The sequence below is a fragment of the Musca autumnalis genome, unplaced genomic scaffold (assembly GCF_047663935.1).
Source record: "Musca autumnalis isolate F117 unplaced genomic scaffold, ASM4766393v1 scaffold_5, whole genome shotgun sequence".
NCBI lineage: Eukaryota > Metazoa > Arthropoda > Insecta > Diptera > Muscidae > Musca > Musca autumnalis.
In genome coordinates, this window is record NW_027412088.1 from 18,624,259 (window position 1) to 18,643,815 (window position 19,557).

The following is a 19,557-nucleotide window of genomic DNA, read 5'->3' on the forward strand; positions in this document are numbered from 1 at the left end:
CGCCGGCAAATAAACAGCAACGCATACATTAGAAATAAAAACTTTTGTGATGAAAAATAAATTCAACAAAAAATTATCAGTAAAAAATAATAGTAAATATATACATATATAATTTTTAATTAAATTTAATTTAATTTCTATAAGAAATATCGCGTTAGTATTGTGAAGAAGAATCAGAAAATTGATAAAAACATTATTTGCGCGTCTAAACTGCAAGGAAATTTTAAAAGAAATTGAGAAAAAAAATTTGCCATTCCAGTTTGAATGTATAAACACGGACTAGATTCGTGCACGAATACAAAGCAACTGACAATACGGAAGCCGGCTATACATTTGTCGTTTGTCTCCCAGCTGTCCATAATATTTTCAAAGACAGTGAGCTTAACAAAGTTTTGAAATTTTTTGTAAAAATATGTGAGATAATAATTGAAATGTGCTGAAAACAAAAAAACATGAACAAAAACAAAATATGTGAGTGGAAAACAAAAAGAAATCGATGATTTTCATTCATAATTTTACAACTGGTTTTGCAGTTGTCTGGACGGCTAAGTCACAGAGCCAATTTTGGGTTTTTGACAATGAATACGCGAATGACAATAGGTCTGTACGATAACCCAAAAGTTTGTACAAATTTGCACAAACTTTTACAAAATGCTGTTCGATAACAAACTTGTAAAGCAAAAGTGAGCGAATTTGGAGACAATAGTGAGAGAATTTTGGAGAGCTGTGGAGAGTTCTGTTTACAAGTTTTTGCAAGGAAATTTTTTCTTGTAAGAACTTGCAAGTTTGATCAGCTAATTTAAATTCGAATGTTTTGTGGCGGACTTCTTGGCAAAAATATAAACAAACGTTTGGTTCATGGTATAAGTAAAGAGGTAGATTTAAATGAAAAAAATCTACAGAACCCCTGTTTTTCCTGAATTCATAAAACTTCAAAATTAGTAAACAAAAAGGCAGCAAGTGGGTTTGTTTACAAAATACCAATTTTGAGCATTTTATAAAAAACGCGAAAAATGAATGAAGGGCCAAGGTTTCTCCACATAATCGAGTTGTGGATATGATAAAATGTTTGTTTCAATAATAAAGGATTTCTTCCATACAAATGTTCTAAAAACAATTTTGAAAATCATTGAATGTGATTGTTTTTAAAATTGTTGGCATATTATTCAAACATTACACATACAAAGATTGTGTATATTGTTTTGACGTTTTAGGAACAGTCGGAAGAAAAAAAATTAAATTGAGAGGAAGCTTTAGCTAACCTTTATTATTAAACCATGGTTTGGTTATCAAAATAAATAGAAATAAAAAAGGGAAAAATTATTAAATAAATTATGGAAAACGATAATGTAAATAAAATAACTTATTTTGTAGTTTGTGGTGACTACTTTTTTATTTTATTATTTACTTATTTAATATTTTCTTCTTCTTCAAATCATCTGACTTCTTGCAAGTTTTTGCAAATTGCTGTTCAATAACAATCTGCAAATTTTTAGCTTCGAGAGAGTAAAATTGGTGGAGAGGCGTTACTGAGAAATTGCTGAGTACTTGCGAAGTTATCGTACAGACCAAATGAATACGTGAAGCAAACATGAGAAATTCTTTTATCACTTTGTTCCATTTGATTTACGATATTTTGCATTTGTGTCATAAGCATGGCAGAACTACCAGGTAGTGGTATCACACCAGCTGATCGAATATGAAAAGTCAAATCCCTTTATAAAAAAAATTATTTTTGTTGTAATTTCCCCAACAACATAAAGAAAGTTTTGACATAACATATTCAAAATTTTACGATGCCACTACCTGGTTTATTGTGCCATGGTCATAAGTGTGCATGGTAGAACAATATAAGGTAACAGCAATACCCAGCTGACTGAACTGGGCTGTAATGTTAGTGTCAAATTCCGTACGACATTTTATATTTTTATTTCTGTTTTCGATGTATATTAGGGATAAATATTTTTTGAGGAATTCCCGAAAAAAATATTTCTCATAAATACTTCATCATATCAATGGCATGTAACATCCTCCAAGTTAGATCGACATGGCGCGCTCTATATCACCGCTTATGGCTATATCACACCATATGCTTTTTCACATGTATGGCATCAGCTGGAGCTCAATTCTGTTTCTATGAAAATGTGAAAAGAAAAATTTTATAAAGGAAATAAATGTCAAATGAAAAAATTTATAAAGAAAATATTTTTATGTATTTCAAATTTCCATAGAACGAGAATCTAGCCCCTGGTCTTTATATTAGTATACCGAAAGTGACAACATACATGTGAAAAAGCATATGGTAAGATATAGTCATTATAGAGGAGGTACAACATTTGTTAATATGTGTGCTATTTTCTTTAATTTTAAAAAGTAAAGCCCTAATAAACATGTGCTCAAGGCACCTTTATATAAGATAGAAGTGACAATCAGCTGTACTTTTACTTTTTTGTAAATTTGCTTTTCAAAATGTAATAGGATCCACTCATGAAATTTGAAACTTCGAAATTTGCTACAATAAAATACTTCTTTTCACCGTAAACGTGTAATAACAATGATCTACCACAGTTCTGAATGATTTATATTTACATTTTGATTCAAAATTATTCTATTATAGAGGATTTTCTAAATGTATTTATGTTTTCGCTGAGAATTTTTTAGAACGACCTCATTGTTCGATATTTTCTTTGACATTAAATTTTCAATAACAACAATGTTGTTTTTTTTTTAAATTTGTTAGTTGTTGCAATTCATGCATGTACGTCCCAATTTACATTAGGCGAGTTTACTTGCGGCAATTGTCAGTTTGTGGGTGAGAGAGGGTGTTGAGAGGCAAAGGGTTACCATATACCTCACCTCTCTCTCCATCAAACTGACAATTGCCGCAAGTAAACTCGCCTAATGTAAATTGGGACTACCTTGCATCATGGTACAATCATTACAAGGTAGGACAGAGCAAACATCTGATTACAATTTTTTCTTGAGGTCCTCCTATTGTGTCAAAACAGTTTTGACAATGTTGACAAACAAATTTATTTAAAATCAAACTGGGTATTGATAAATAAAAATAGAAGACATTCATATATATGTATTTAAAAACAGAAATAACTTTCGTTAAGCAATTTGGCCAGATGAGTGGAAATGCTGTAGCTGTGTGTTCTGATTGCAGCTTGCCGATGTGCAACATCCGTTTTGTGTCTGTTCGTACTTTATGTGGATACGCATTTTCAACAAGATGGTGATCCATTTTTGTTCCTCAGAACGATGAATGTCGAGGTGCTTAAATCTAGTACTGTAAACTACCATGCTTTGGCCGCTGCGAAGTCTATCAGCCACATTCCTTTCTTCTAAGCGCTCATATAATATATATGTATTTGATATATTCCATGGCAGAACTACCCAGGTAGTGGCATCATAAAATTTTGAATGTGAATTACAACAAAAATATTTTTTTATAAAGGGATTTGACTTTTCATATTCGATCAGCTGGTGTGATACCACTACCTGGTAGTTCTGCCATGGTATATTGCTTGTCTTTTGTGGGTGCATGAGCACAAATAAAACTGATGCCGAAAAATTTAGCTTCTGTACGAATTGTAGCAAGTCTTTCAACCACTGGAATGAAGCCGGATACCAGACCCTTTTACCTCCGACCAACAACAAATCCCTAACAAAACTCAGGCTTTATTTTAATGGTTGCTGTAATAGAGTGTGTCACCTTTAGGTGTTGTTGTAACGCATGGTACAAATACACAGGTAGCTGCATCGGCAATTGTTGGCAACTAAGATGTCATCAATTCAATGTAGTTGACACATTATGTTACCATCAGCTGGCATGATAATGCTACCTGTATTATTGTACCATGTTGTAACGCCTTTCCAAATCCATCTTAATGTAAACATAGTACATTTACGAAATCCACTCGATTTCAACTGTCAATTTCATTGCTCAAACGTCAAATGAAATCCAATCGATTTCAGATGAGTTTTCATTTGACGTATACACAGAGGAATTGACAGATGAAATCGAGTGGATTTCGTAAATGTAAACATATGGTCTGTTCCAGAACTGCAAGAATCTGCTAATTTTTACTATTTTTTCCGATAACATAAAGGAAAAATTGTTATCGTAGTAAAAAATAGTAGCTTCTTGCAGGTTCTGGAACAGAGCAATAGTATTATTTCCTGTATAGGACATGTATTTTTCAAGTATATCTTCCAGTTGGTAAACTGCACTTCTATAAATAGTCAAAAAATTCCAAGCACAGATTCGTAGTTTATGATACATAAAACGTGTGCGGGGGTCTTCAACTATAGAATAGGTTGTTTTCTGTTCCTTTATAGTACGATGTTTTGGAGGGATGGGTTATTAGCCAAAGCCCAACTCAAGTTTTTAACGTTCTTATGAGTAAACATGCTAGCTCACTGCCCTTAACGGATGTTAAAGGTAACCCAAAGGATCTCAGTGTCCATTGGGCCGAGCCGAACGTTTTATATTCTCCACCGTCAAGTTTTCTGAACTAAAATCTGCAGATACTGTTATATGGGGGCTATAACATAACGTGGACATACATACATATATAAAATGTTTCAATTTGAATGTTTGACAATATTTCAAATAAACAAAACCTGTTGCATTTGTTATTATTCATTTGAAGTTATAAGCAAACCGACACCAGATTTGTTTTTTTATAATTTCATGAACCTTCTAATAATTGAAGCATGGGGTACCTTTCCCACAAAAGTTCAACATTTGTGTCTACATAAGTGAAGTCCAGGGTATCTTCGAAGATCCTTTGCAAATGTATACCGATGCTGTTCGTTGCGGTTCTATTTACAGCCATATTATATTTTCAGTGCACAAGTCCATGCTTCCTGGGATACTGGTCCAAAAATTATAGAATGACCCACTGAAATTACTACTAGGCGCGATATCTATCGATAAGATATTACTCTCAAACAAAGATCCACTTCCAAAAGATCGGTCCATTACTTTAAGTACCTCCTCTAAAAAGGGCCACAAAATTCTGTAGATGGAAGTTTTAATTCACATATGCTGAGGGTATATCTCTGTCGGCAAAGCCGATTAATACTTTTTTACTTGTTTCTTGAAAATTATTGGTCTGTTCCAGAACTGTAAGAATCTACTATTTTTAACTATTTTCTTCGATAACATAAATGAAAAATTGTTATCGTAGTGAAAAATTGTAGATTCTTACAGGTTGTGGAACAGAGCATATGTGTTTTTTCCAAAGCCCAAAACATTTGCTCTGTTCCAGAACCTGCCAGAAGCTACTATTTTTTACTACGATAACATTTTTTCCTTTATGTTATCGAAAAAAATAGCAAAAAGGAGTAGACTCTTGCAGTTCTGGAACAGATCAATTAATGTTAAAAGTTGTTCCACGAAAGTATGAACTTCGACTAAGCCATCGACTACTTTATTAAATTTAAATAATAGTGCGTTTGCAAAAAGCTCTAATACAAACGGTGTTTTAAGAAGAAATAATCTTTTTAGGTTTATTGATTGCCGTTATACCCCGTTTATATATAACCGGATTTAACAAACCGACTGGGTTTTAACTGTCAATTCCATTGCTTATATTTCAAACAAATCCTTATAAAGAAGGTTAACCCTGCAAAAAGCTCTAATATAAACAGCATATTACTCAGTCAATTCATGAATGTTTCAATACGTTGAAAAGTTAATAATGGACCATTCCACTCTCTAACAAAATCATACAGCCCACCCTACGTTACCCCTTAACGCCCGAAATCAACCCGTCGCATCCTGTGTATTATATTAGGGTTTATATTCAAGACATTGTTTTACTCTCTTCCATGTCCATATAAACCAATTTACTTTTCAGCACATGACAGTTACACAGGCTGTTTACACAGACAACTATTGTTTGCAACTAATTAACAAAATAAAATTAATGAATATAAATTGTCTTTGGCAACATTAATTATTAATTTGTCTTATTGTTTATGATGTTACACAATATAAATATTACAAAAAATAGTTTAATAGCAAATATCATTTCAAAGATGTTATGTTAATTACAAGTGTCTAGACTATTATCCAAAGTAAAAACACAAAATAAACAGAAAGAAAACGCAATGTTTTATTCCAAATCTTAAGCGGCTTTTACATCTAATATGTTTTATAAAACATGCGTCATTTTTGTTGCCAATTGCATAGAATGTCGAATAAATGACTCAAATTACCAAAACACCTGCTTTTAATGCAAGTGTAAAATGCGTTTAATTCCAGAAATGTCATGTTAGAGGTAGTTTACACTATCTATCAATGTCGGTATGTGCCGCGGCCTTAATGTCGCTGATTTTAGGATTCTATTAACAGACTTGGATTTGAGTAAACCATTCAAATATGACGAACATAATTCTTTTGTCTCTTCTCCTTTGGATGTTGTAAAAAATGTAACGAGTGCGTCTGCAGTTCATAAAAAACTGCTGTGAAATCACGACTCCACATTGCACGACTTTAATTGTGAGATTGTGAGAATTTTTGTGAGAGTACAAAAATCGGCCAACCTATGGATACTTAACACGGTTTTTATTTGTTTCTCTCTTTTGACACCATTTAGTTACATCGGAAATAATTTAACCTAAATATGTATGTATGTACGTATATTGATAGCTTTTTTATGGGCTTGCACATAATGCAGGTATTTTTAAGATTGCATTTTTGTTTTTTTTTTCATAATTGTCAGCTCAGAAAGGAAAAACACATTGACGACATCATCCAGCATTATGCAACTGTCCCACACATGTGCAATATTCAATAAATAGAGGGTCGGCGACATAAAAACATCGATAGCCCGCTTATGTTCTTTCATCATCAAATAATAATTTATCAATATCAGCACTTATAATATTTTTTATTTATAAATGAAAATGAGAGCAAAACGTTTTTTCAGCAATAGGGGCAATGTCGTAAAAAGTAAAAATTCCAATGTAAGAAAGGGTGCACAACAAAGGAGTGATATATGTATGTAGACTGGTATTAAAACCAATTAGTGTAATAATACACGAAGAAACACGATTATAATGCGTTTGTGTATGACCGGATTTAATAAACCCAGAAGGTTTCAAATGTCACTTCTATTTGTTAACCCTACTGTCTATGAAAAAATGATGGACAGCTGGAAGACAGCCGACAAATGTATATATGTGTTAGTACATCAGAGTTGTGTTTGAAGACAAACTGTCTGGTGTAAACGCCTAGTAAACGCACATGAAAAGACAGTTGACTTCATGTATTGATTGTCAAAATCCCAAAACTTGCATGTGTGACGTAGGCGTCGCGACAACTGCAAAAACAGTTGTAAAGTTGAATGAAAATCGTCGATTTCTTTTTGTTTTGCGTTCACATATTTTGTTTTGGTTCATGTTCTTTTGTTTTCAGCAAATTTTACGTATTTTTACAAAAATGTCAACAATTTGTTATCCCGACTCTCTGTTAAAAATGATGAACTGCTGCGAGACAGCAGACAAATGTCTGGTTTAAACGCCTAGTTAGAAAAAATCCTAACGCTTAAAGTGGGGTACACACCGACAGTCAAAACTGACAGTCAACGTCCTTTTAGTACAATTTTCTCACAAATAAAAGCATTTCTTTAGCTAAAATTAAATTAAATGCAATGTGTAAAGTGTTATTTACGTATTAGGAAAGTAATTATTCAGCTAGACTTTGATATTAACGAAATAGACCTTCATGACTGTCAGTTTTGTTGGTCAGTGTGTACTATGCTTAATAGGGATCAACCAACTGTTTTTTTTAGGGATCTCTAAAGCAACTGCTTATAAAATGTATCGAACGGAGTGCATTTTCCATAACTCTGTTGGACTACATCGAAAGAAGTTGTGAAATCATAACTCCAATTGCACAACTTCCAATTTTTTTGCTGGGAAACAACTGAAACGGCGTTTGAATTAGAGCTTTTTCCCGGGTTAACCTCCTGTATTAGTATTTCTTTGACGTTTGCGCTATGGAATTTACATTTGAAACCCAGTGGAATATTATACCCCGTTTGCATTTAACCGGGTTAACCCTGTGGGATTGGGTTTCAAATGTCAATTCCATAGCGTAAACGTCAAATAAATCATTATAAAGAGGGTTAACCCGGCAAAAGCTCTTGTGCAAACTTCGTTTAAGTCCCACCGATAACAACAGTGTTGTCAACTTTTATTCATCATTTCGCTCAAATTAAAACGCAAAATTATGAATGAAAAATTGAAATAAAAGTTGACATCACTGTTACTATCGGTAGCACTTTGCGAACAAAATCGTTAATTACCGAATTTGTAAGCATTTTAATTTCAAAAATTTTTTCGATAACCTCCAACAACAATTGTTACAAAATCATAAAAACAAAGATTTACTTTCGAACCCATAATGTTATAGTGCTTTTATTTTTACGAAATCCACTCGATTTCAACTGTCAATTCCATTTACAGGACATTTGAGTTCATGTATTGATTGTCGATAACCCAAAACTTGCCTGTGTGACGTAGGTGTCCTGACAACTGCAAAACGGTTGTAAAATTATGAATGAAAATCATCAATTTCTTTTTGTTTATGTTCACATATTATGTTATTGTTCATATTTTTTTTATTTCAAGCACATTTCAATTATTATCTTACTTATTTGTACAAAAATGTCAAAAAGTTACCCCCTACTGTGTGTGAAAAATTGATGGACAACTGGGAACAAACGACAAATGTATGTATGTGTGAGTAAATCAGGGTTGCATTTTAAGACAAATTGTCTTGGTAAACGCGTAGTAAAGGGATAAGGATGCAAAACATATATCTGTTCCAGAACCTGCAAGAAGCTACTATTTTCTACTACGATAACATTTTTTCCTTTATGTTATCGAAGAAAATAGTAAAACTTAGTACATTCTTGCAGTTCTGGAACAGACCACGTGTGTTGAACCCAATTTACACTGGAACCTAGAACAAGTATTTAGGGCCAAAACGTTATTTAATTGAAAATATTAAATGAAATTGACAAGTTAAATAATGTATTTTATTAAAACTCGTTTGTCATTACAAGGTGGCCTCTAAAACGTGTGCTTTTTGGAAACAACTCTTTTCTATTTGACCAACATTCTATGAAACTGGATAATTTGAAATAAAGCACTTTGTTAAAATACATTTGATGTAAATCCGCTATTAGAGATTATACTAACGTAATATAATTTTATTTGAATTATAAAATTATCAAATAAAAAACAACACAATTTTTGTATTCATAGAATTTGCAAACTTCTTGGGGTCATTGAATATTGTCTGTACATGTGTGTTACTTTAAATGTCGTTGTGTAAATAAAAACACAATATGACAAAAGAAAGAATTCATTTATTTCTTATCAATCATCTTTCTTGTAGTTCTTGTTGATCAAGTCCAAGTCAAGCTTCGATAATTGTAGGCTTCAATTGATACATATGTCTCAGTTAGTCTTGAACTATACGTTCGATAGCAATGTGTGCCGCCATTCGGTATTGAACAAATAGCTGACGTCGGTGCAGTAATTAATCCAGAGATAAAATACATTTTAACAAAAAACAAGTGTCAACAATTTAATTTGTATTAAAAAATAATAAAAGTTAATATTAAAACAATCGATATAACTGTAATAAGGTACAATTACGTGAGGGAGACATATAGAGAGAGATTCCGATTATTACAATTTTGAGCGAGATCATCCATAAGTATCTTATCAAAGGGAGCACAATAGAAGTCTGAAAGTCTCCTTATAAAGTGTGTATGTAATAGACTTTTATGAATGTGTGTGTGCGGATAAATTTATAGAAAATATTTGCAAATTAAAATAAAAGTAAACAAAGTAAAAGCAATTTACTCAAAAGTGTCTTCCTTCTACTTCTGGACTGATAATCAAACCAACCTCCACTTTCTGGTGTCACATTATCTTCATTATGTTGTTATAACAAACATTACACATACACGTTATGGGAGAATACATATCTATTCCGCAGATATCACCACCACCCATGGATGGAGATCGTAGGGGGTGTGTTGCCGTTAGGTTGTTTATCAGTCTGAGAGTAGTATTAACACAATTGGAAGTCCACTCGTATACTGCGTATACTGTCATATGCTGCCGCTTTGGAAAACCAAGTCTTATAAAATACGGGCGTTTTCATTAACTATCAAACATTAAGTACTCAGTGTCTTACTGAGTCGTACCTGCCACACGACATCTAAGAAAAGTTTTCCATTTGATTTTTGTTTTAGAAGTTAATCCTGGTAAAGAGAAATAATGTTTCAAACTCTGTTGAAACTTCTTGTATTGGGTGTAGCCTTACAGGCTTCATTGGCTTTGGATAATGGATTGGCGCGAACACCTCCAATGGGTTGGATGCATTGGGAACGTTATCGTTGCATTACCGATTGTAAAAAGTATCCAGATGAGTGTATAAGGTAAATATTGAAGAACAACTAAACGTAATACAAAAGTGAAATGTTGTGACAAAGTGAAAAATCCTTAAATCCTGGTAGGATTAGTGAATGACTTAATCGGGTGTAAATATATAACTGAAATTGATTGATGGCTTTACTTAAGAGGCTCTTAGTATTTTTTGCTGTATGCATGGAAGCTTGAATTAAACAAAACTGTATTTCAAATGACATTAAGCCCCAGAATATTAATTTAATAGACATTTGTAACTGTCGTTTCGCGCCTTACTTAAGAGGATTTTAGCAATTTCTGTTGTATGAATGTGTGAAATGAATGTCATATAAAAGGAAACATATAAAGAAATTACATTAAGCCTCAGATTAACCGGTCATGCGAAAAACTGCAACAAAATAATCATTGTCAACATTTTTGTTTACGTTTTCATATGATTTTGACAGCGTGTTGGCAATATAAAAAACGAAAACAAGAGAAAACGAGTGAAAAATAAAATTTTGCTGTGCAGAAGGAATAACATATGGGCGAGAATACAGTGACAGTTGCTATGCATAACATGTATAAAACATACCGTGTAGAAGCCCTATAAACAAACGTGTGTATACGAATAAACAGACATGAACAGCCTGTTTCTGTATATCGAAAGAAGAATGTGTGCGAATGAAACACGCCCAAACTTTAGTTTTCGAAATAATTTTACCTTTGCTTTTGCTTCAAAACAAAAAACAAATTTTAAAAACACACAAGAGTTTGGACGTGTTTCTTTCGCACACATTCTTCTTTCGACATACAGAAACAGGCTGTAAATTGTTATTTGGAAGTGAATCAGAAGTGATTTTTATTTGTTTATGATTTTACTACTTCTCTTCATCGTTGAGCATAGCGTTACAACAACCACATGAAAAATTCGTTTACATTAAGTCTGTTCGATAACACAAAAATTTTAACAAATTTGTACAAACTTTTACAAAATGCCGTTCGATAACAAACTTGTTCAATGGAAGAGAAATGAGAAGCAGTTGCAAGTACTTGCAAATACTTTTTAATTGCGAAGTTATCGAACAGACCTATTTACGAAATCGAGTGGATTTCAACTGTCAATTCCTTTGTGAAATCGAGTAGATTTCGCAAATGTAAACGTACGATTACAGCCTGTTTCTGTATGTCGATAAGAAAATTAATGTGTACGAAATACACATTGCTTTTGTTTTAAAGCAAAAGTAAAGGTAATGATATTTCGAAAACTCAAGTTTGGGTGTGTTTCATTCGCACACATGTTCGTTTCGACATATAGAAACATGCTGTTAGTCATATGCCACACTGTGAAACTTATGCTATGTTTACATTTACGAAATCCACTCGATTCCATCTGTCAAATCCATAGGTTAAACGTCAGATGAAATCCAATCGATTTCAGATGAGATTTCATTTGACGTTTGAGCTATGGAATTGACAGATGAAATCGAGTGGATTTCGTAAATGTAAACTTAGCATTATAGTACGTTTACATATAACGGAATTTAATAAACCCACTGGGTTTCCTCATAAAGAAGGTTAAAACAACAGAAAGCTATAATATAAACAGATTGAGATAACAATTGAAATGTGTTAAAAACAAAAGAATATGAACAATGACAAAACAAAATATGTGAACAGAAAACAAAAAGAAATCGATGATTTTCATTCATAAATTTGTCCCGGTCCACACTAGCGTGAATTTCATTAAAAAATTTCATGAAATTAGGAGTTCTTACATCGATTTCTTCACTGCAGCAATTCTATGATTTTACTCTACTATGGAAGTCGATCTAGAGACGCATAATTTCATAAAATATTTTCAATGAAATCACTCTAGTGTGGACCGGAATTTACAACTGTTTTGCAGTTGTCGGGGCGCTTACGTCACACAGGCAAGTTTTGGGGTTTTGACAATTAATACATGAACTTATCTGTTCTGTCATGTGTAATGATGGACAGCTGGGAGACAGCCGACAAATGTATGTATGTGTTAGTAAATCAGAGTTGTATTTGAAGACAAACTCTAGATTTTTGTTCTTAGCACAATTACCAAGGTAGATGCGTCGTTCAGACATCATAAATATTAGTCTTGGTTGATTAAAATCAACTTTGTACATCAAAACCAATTTAATTTTACCGCCTTGTTTAGAAATTTTTACATTTTAATTTATTTTTAGTGTAGCAATTCACCGATGCATCTACCTTGTTTCTTGTGCCAGCTTGCAACTTTTTGTATTTTCTAGCAACTGGTCTGTTCCTTTACTTTTGAAAGTGGTAAAACCGGCAAAAGTAGCAAAAGTTGTAATCTGCTTCCATGTGAATTGTATGGTGTCTGAAGTAAAGGAACGCTTTTCGAGTAAAAAGTTGTAAAACTTGAAGATTCTTGCACGTAAAGGAACAGAGCTAATATGTTGCAAAAAACAGAGTTGTATACGAGGATTTATGCCAGATTTAAAACAAATCCACTCAATACGAGGATTTATTTTGTATGGGAAATCTGGTAGATTTTGACCGGATTTAGCAAATAAAACCTGATAATACACTAAATCCGGCTAATGAAGTCATATCTAAATAACCTATTATGCCGGATTTAAAACAAATACACTCAATACGAGGATTTATTTTGGTATGGGAAATCTGACAGATTATCGCCGGATTTAGCAAATAAATCCTGATAATGCGCTAAATCCGGCTAATGAGGTCATATCTAAATGGCCTATTAGTTATGTTATTATTCAAAAAAAAAAAAAAAATGTTTCAATCCATTCAGACCAATAGGTCTGTACGATAACTTCGCAAGTGAAAAGTACTTGCAAGTACTCAGCAAGTCCTCTCCACCAATTTTACTCTCTCGAAGCTAAAAATTTGCAGATTGTTATCGAACAGCAATTTGTAAAAACTTGCAAGAAGTCAGGTGATTTGAAGAAGAAGAAGAAGAAAATGTTGGCGGAAAAGATTAAATAAATAAATAATAAATTAAAAAAGTAGTCACCACAAACTACAAAATAAGTTATTTTATTACATTATCGTTTTCCAGAATTTATTTAATAATTTTCCCTTTTTAATTTCTATTTATTTTAATAACCAAACGTTTGTTTATGTTTTTGCCAAGAAGTCCGCCACAAAACATTCGAATTTAAATCAGCTGATCAATGTTGCAAGTTCTTACAAGAAAAATTTTCCTTGCAAAAACTTGTAAACAAAACTCTCCAAAATTCTCTCACTATTGTCTCCAAACTCTCTCTCTTTTACTATACAAGTCTGTTATCGACATGATGAAATTATAAGGTGGCGTAAAACGGCCAGCTGATTGGTTTCAATCTGTCAAATATTTTGTTATTGTGAATAAATTGTATGAAAACGTAAACAAACATTTTGACATATTGAAGAATTTTCGGCCAAAATAGAGTTGTTGTTGTGCTACTTACGTGACCTGTTAAATAGATCTTGGTTATCAAACAGCATTTTGCAAAAGTTTTTACAAATTTGTACAAACTTTTGGGTTATCGTACAGACCTAAGCTCTGTTCCTTTACGTTCAAGAATCTTCAAGTTTTACAACTTTTTACTCGAAAAGCGTTCCTTTACTTCAGACACAATACAATTCATATGAGAGCAGTTTTCAACTTATACTACTTTTGCCGGTTTAACCATTTTCAAGAGTAATGGGTACTTTACACGATATGTTTTTTACATATGAGTTGTCACTTTGCATATACATTTTGTATGGGAGAAGTGACAACTCATATGAAAAAACATATCGTGTAAAGTACCCATAAAGGAACAGACCACTAATGATTTACGCTTTTAAATTGCAATAAAGTGATGCCAACTCTTTTTATTTTATTTATTTTTATTCAACAGTGAAAACTTGTTTAAACGTGCCACCGATTTGTTGGTCGATGAAGGATACCTGGCAGCTGGTTATGAATATGTTATTATTGATGACTGCTGGTTGGAAAAGGAACGTGATAATGTTACCAACAAACTGGTCGAAGATCGTCAACGTTTTCCAAATGGTCTTAATCACTTGGCAGATTATGTAAGTTACCACACATTAAATAGCTGAAGAGTTGAAGAAAATAACCTATTTTCAAATTACAGATCCATCAAAAAGGTGTTAAATTCGGTTTATATCAAGATTATGGTACCAATACCTGTGCCGGTTATCCCGGTGTTATAAATCATATGGCCCTCGACGCCCAGACATTTGCCGACTGGGATGTAGATTATGTTAAATTAGATGGTTGTTATGCGGATATTAATCAAATGGATGAAGGTTATCCAGAATTTGGTAGATTATTAAACGGCACTGGACGCCCAATGGTATATTCTTGCAGTTGGCCAGTATATCAGGAATATGAAGGAAAATTGGTATGGTGCAGGAATAAAAAGACTACGAATTGATTTAAAATAATGACATCCGTTTTTTTTTAATTTTCAGCCAAACTATGAAGCTTTGAAGCAACATTGCAATTTATGGCGTAATTGGAATGATATTGATGACTCCTTTGAATCCGTGGCTCAAATTATGGATTATTTCTCTAAAAATCAAGATAGAATTCAACCACATGCTGGACCTGGTCATTGGAATGATCCCGATATGGTGAGTTGACATTTTGGCCGTTGATTGCTTAAGTGGCTAAACTAAGACATCGACTATATTTTTTAATTTAAATAATTCTTAAATTTTATAACAATTTTTATTATATCAGCTTATTCTTGGCAACTATGGCCTATCATATGATCAAAGCAAATTGCAAATGGCTGTTTGGTCTATTTTGGCTGCACCCTTAATTATGTCCAATGATTTGTCAGCAGTACGACCAGAAATCAAAGAAATTTTACAAAATAAGTAAGTCAGAAAGATAAGATTTTTAATGGGCCAAATATTTATGTACATTTCTTAATTAGGCATGTCATTGCTGTCGATCAAGATCCTTTGGGTATTCAAGGTAGACGCATTTTAATTAAAAATAAAATTGAGGTAAGGACATTTAATTCATTCAATAATTAAAAAAACAACATAATTTGAATATTTGGTTTAGGTATGGTCCAGACCTATTACACCTGTTCTCTCAAATGGTGAACATTCTTATGCTGTTGCTTTTGTTAGCCGTCGTGCCGATGGTGCACCCTACACAATTAAATTCAAGCTTTCCGAATTGAATTTGACAAATTCTCGTGGTTATTCCGTTACGGTAGGTTCAATTTTCAACAATGCTTAATGTTTAATGTATTAATGGTCTTGTTTTTTTTTCTTATATTAGGATCTTTTCGACAACAACAGATACCTTGGACACGTAAAGTCATCCACAGTGTTTGAGACACGTGTAAATCCTAATGGTAAGTTTAAATATCATTTCGTAGCATGAAGCGTTTTTTACATCTAAAAAGGCGTTTGCACTAGAGCTTTTTGCCGGGTTAATGGTTACTTTACACGATATGTATTTTACATATGGGTTGTCACTTTTTATATACAAAACGTATACGCAAAGTGACAACCCGTATGTAAAATACATATCGTGTAAAGTACCCATTAAACTTCTTTATGAGGACTTAGGCCATGTTTATATTATAGCCTTTTGCAGGGTTAACCTTCGTAACGAGGATTTATTTGACGCATACGCAAAATGCCTCGGCACATACGGCGCGTTGAGCGTTGCGTTACAACAACCACATGAAAACATGAAGAATAAACTTGGCATCACTTACACATTTTTCATGTGGTTGTTGTTTTCAACGCGCAACGCGTCGCACAACGGATCGTATGTATTTGGCTCAAAAGGAATTGACATTTAAAACCCAGTGGGTTTTTTAAATCCGGTTATATGTAAACGTACTATTATTTGACGTTTACGCTATGGGGTATAACAGGTTTTATAAAACATGTATCATTTAAGTTGTCAATTCCATGTAACATGTAAATGTCATATGACATGAAATTTTTTCCCGGTCCACACTAGCGTGAATTTCATTAAAAAATTTCATGAAATTAGGTGTTCTTAAATCGAATTCCCCACTACAGCAATTTTATGATTTTACTCTACTATGGACGTCGATCTAGAGACGCATAATGTCATATCAAAATTTCAGTGAAATTACTGTAGTGTGGCCCGGGACTAATATGTGCAATATTGGGGATTTTCCTTACACCATTTACTTTGTGCGTCCACACCAGCAAAATTGTAATAAAAGTACGTCTCCACATTGCCTGCGTGTGTAGATATGGACTGTTTTTATTTCGTGTCATATGACATTGCTAGATAGTGTAAACTACCTCCAATCCCATTATTCGTGTATGGAGAATAAGGATATGTTTACAATAGAATTTTTTGCTGGATTAAGTAAATCCAGATATATGTAAACCATGGCACAATTACCAAGGTAGTGGTGTCAAATTATCTGTTCGAATATTAATTGTCAAATCCCTTTATAACAAAATAAATTTTGTTGTAATTTCCACAACAACATAAAGAAATTTTTGATATAATAGTGCAATGATGTAAACGTACTGTAATACAATCAATTAACGTACGTTTACACCACCGCAAATCCATCATTATTTTCCTGACAGCTGTTTTCATAGATTTTGCGTCAAATAATATATAGTATATTTTGACAATAAACGCTACTGTAAAAATAGTTTTACTTCATTAAGTAATACTTATTATGTTTACATTGTGCTGAATTTAAGCGAGGTACACACGATCAGTTTTGACTGTCGATATTTCGGATATATCGATAAATGTCATGCTGTCCAGCAACCACAAAGTATTTTGTGGTTGCCTGATGACTGACAAAAATGAGCGGCCACACTGGCAAGCAACCGATTATTTGAGCAAAACTGACAGTCAAAACTGATCGTGTGTACCCCGCTTTTGTAAATACCATGGTGAAATAAGAAGGTGTTACATCGATAACAATAATCGGACCATTTATCAGACCAAACGTCAAAATTTGCGAACAAATGTTGACGTTTGGTGTGGTAAATGGCCCGATTATTGTTATCGATGTAACACCTTGTTATTCCGCCATGGCAAATACTGTGAATTAAAATTGTTGTTTCCATTGAACATTCGTCTAATAAGTCCTCAAGACGCATTTACACCAAAACAAAATTTTAATAAAATGACGTACTGGTTAAACTCTAATGTAAACATGCCATAATAATTTAACATTTTTATATGGTACGTTTGCATCGGGGCTTTTTATAATGCAAGAGTATGTTTTTAATTATTAACATAATGGTTATTACCATGATGATGGATACGTTTAATGGTAAAACGCGGTTTGGATTAGGGCTTTTTACCGGCTTAACTTTCTTTATAAGGATTTATTTGATTTATTTGACGTATACGTATTGACATTTGACACCCATTGGGTTTATTAACTACGGTCATATGCAAACCCACTATAATGGCTCAATCGTGACTTGAATGTACTCCTGAAATAAATAAATTTGTCTTCTAATCCCAAATTCTTTATTTTTCTTTCAGGTGTCATGTTCTACAAATTCACTGCTTTGCAAAATGGTAGAAAATAATTGACGTCTATGCAAATAATCTAAATACGAGTACATAAGTACATCATTATGTACTTTTATCCAAAGAATAAAGTAACCAAAAACATACATAATTAATTTATAGAAAAAGAATTTAGAATTGTTGTATAAATAAAAGTCAGCATTTTGCTTTTCATTTGAAATACGATTATTGTTTAATTTTTCAAGGTCATTGCAAAAAATGTAGTTGATCACTAAAATTTTTTGTTTACATTTGCTGAAATTTAATAACCTATTCCATCATATAGCTAAAGGCCTCGGCACATACGGTCCGTGGTGAGTCACGTCACGCGTCGAAAACAACAACCACATGAATAAAGTGTAAGTGTTGCCAAGTTTGTTTTTGAAGATTTCATGTGGTTGTTGTAACACGGCGCTCAACGGACCGTATGTACCGAGGACTTAAGTGTATGCCAAAAATATATGTATTTGACTGCACAAAGTAAAAACATGTTTACATTTAAGAAATCTAGGGCATTTCAACAGTCAATTGCATTGCATATTTTTCCCCTTTATTTATGCCAATTGGGAACATTGGATATCTACAGGTTCATGACAAATATTTTTTATTTCATTAAATGACACGTTTATTTTTGCGAACTTCGTTGTTAGCGTTCTTCGCCATGTATTCTTTGGAAGTCCACGTCTTCTGTTGCTTTGTGGATTCTATTCCAAATCAAATCTCGCAATCCTGTCGGTGATTTTACGAAGAGTATGGTCCACCTTCTTTTCATCAGTTGTTTGCCAATGGTTAGTTCTTTTGACTTCCTCCAGAGTTTGTTATTTGATATTGCATTAGGCCAGAATATACGCCAAATTATTCATAGGAATTTATTTAGTTGTGTTTGCAGTTTCCTAATTATTGAGTTGGACGTCATCCATGTTTCTGCCATCCACCCAGCAAAATTTTGAAGGAAGGGGTTCTTTGCGATGACGTGATCTTTTCATTAGGATTTGAACCAATGCAAAGGAAGTCGTGAAAGATCCGATCTTTTCATCAGCATTTGTACCCATTCCATCGATCCAATAGAGATGATGTTTGTGTTTTTATTTATTTATTTTCATTTTCGTATGTTCCAGTACTGCAAAAATCTACTAATTTTTACTATTTTTTCCGATAACATAAAGAAACAATTGTTATCGTAGTAAAAATTAGTAGATTCTTGCAGGTTCTGGAACAGACCAAAGTTGGTAGAAATGTCGTCGTGATGTTGTCTTACATTTCCTGCATATCAGACAACTAAAACTTCTAAACAATTGGTATTGTATGAAGCTCGAAATGTCTGCAATAAAAATGAAGTCCCAATCATCGAGCTAACCCTGCGTTTACAAATGACAGGACAGTTGACTTCATGTATTGATTGTCAAAATCCCACAACTTACATGTAGGCGTCCAGACAACTGCGAAAACAATTGTAAAATTATGAATGAAAATCACCGATTTCTTTTTGTTTTCCGTTCACATATTTTGTTTTGTACATATTCTTTTGTTTTCAGCACATTTGAATT

The 19,557-nt window shown here is 33.1% G+C and overlaps 1 protein-coding gene across 6 annotated transcripts; it reads left to right on the top strand.

Moving 5' to 3' along the window:
* The first annotated feature begins 9,320 nt into the window (after positions 1-9,320).
* On the top strand, positions 9,321-18,191 carry LOC141405295 (alpha-N-acetylgalactosaminidase). Of its 6 annotated transcripts, none has more exons than XM_073989489.1 (10): positions 9,321-9,330; positions 10,293-10,475; positions 14,349-14,526; positions 14,589-14,858; positions 14,929-15,090; positions 15,200-15,339; positions 15,399-15,471; positions 15,533-15,685; positions 15,755-15,830; positions 17,984-18,191. In XM_073989489.1, the coding sequence occupies exons 2-10, from the start codon at positions 10,315-10,317 to the stop codon at positions 18,028-18,030; spliced, it is 1,260 nt and encodes a 419-aa protein (XP_073845590.1). In that variant the 5' UTR covers positions 9,321-9,330; positions 10,293-10,314; the 3' UTR covers positions 18,031-18,191. The 6 variants fall into 6 exon arrangements, with proteins under 6 accessions (XP_073845590.1, XP_073845585.1, XP_073845586.1 ...); XM_073989484.1 differs by lacking the exon at positions 9,321-9,330 and adding an exon at positions 9,430-9,674 and having other exon boundaries at positions 10,290-10,475; XM_073989485.1 differs by lacking the exon at positions 9,321-9,330 and adding an exon at positions 9,481-9,798 and having other exon boundaries at positions 10,290-10,475.
* Positions 18,192-19,557: the final 1,366 nt, after the last annotated feature.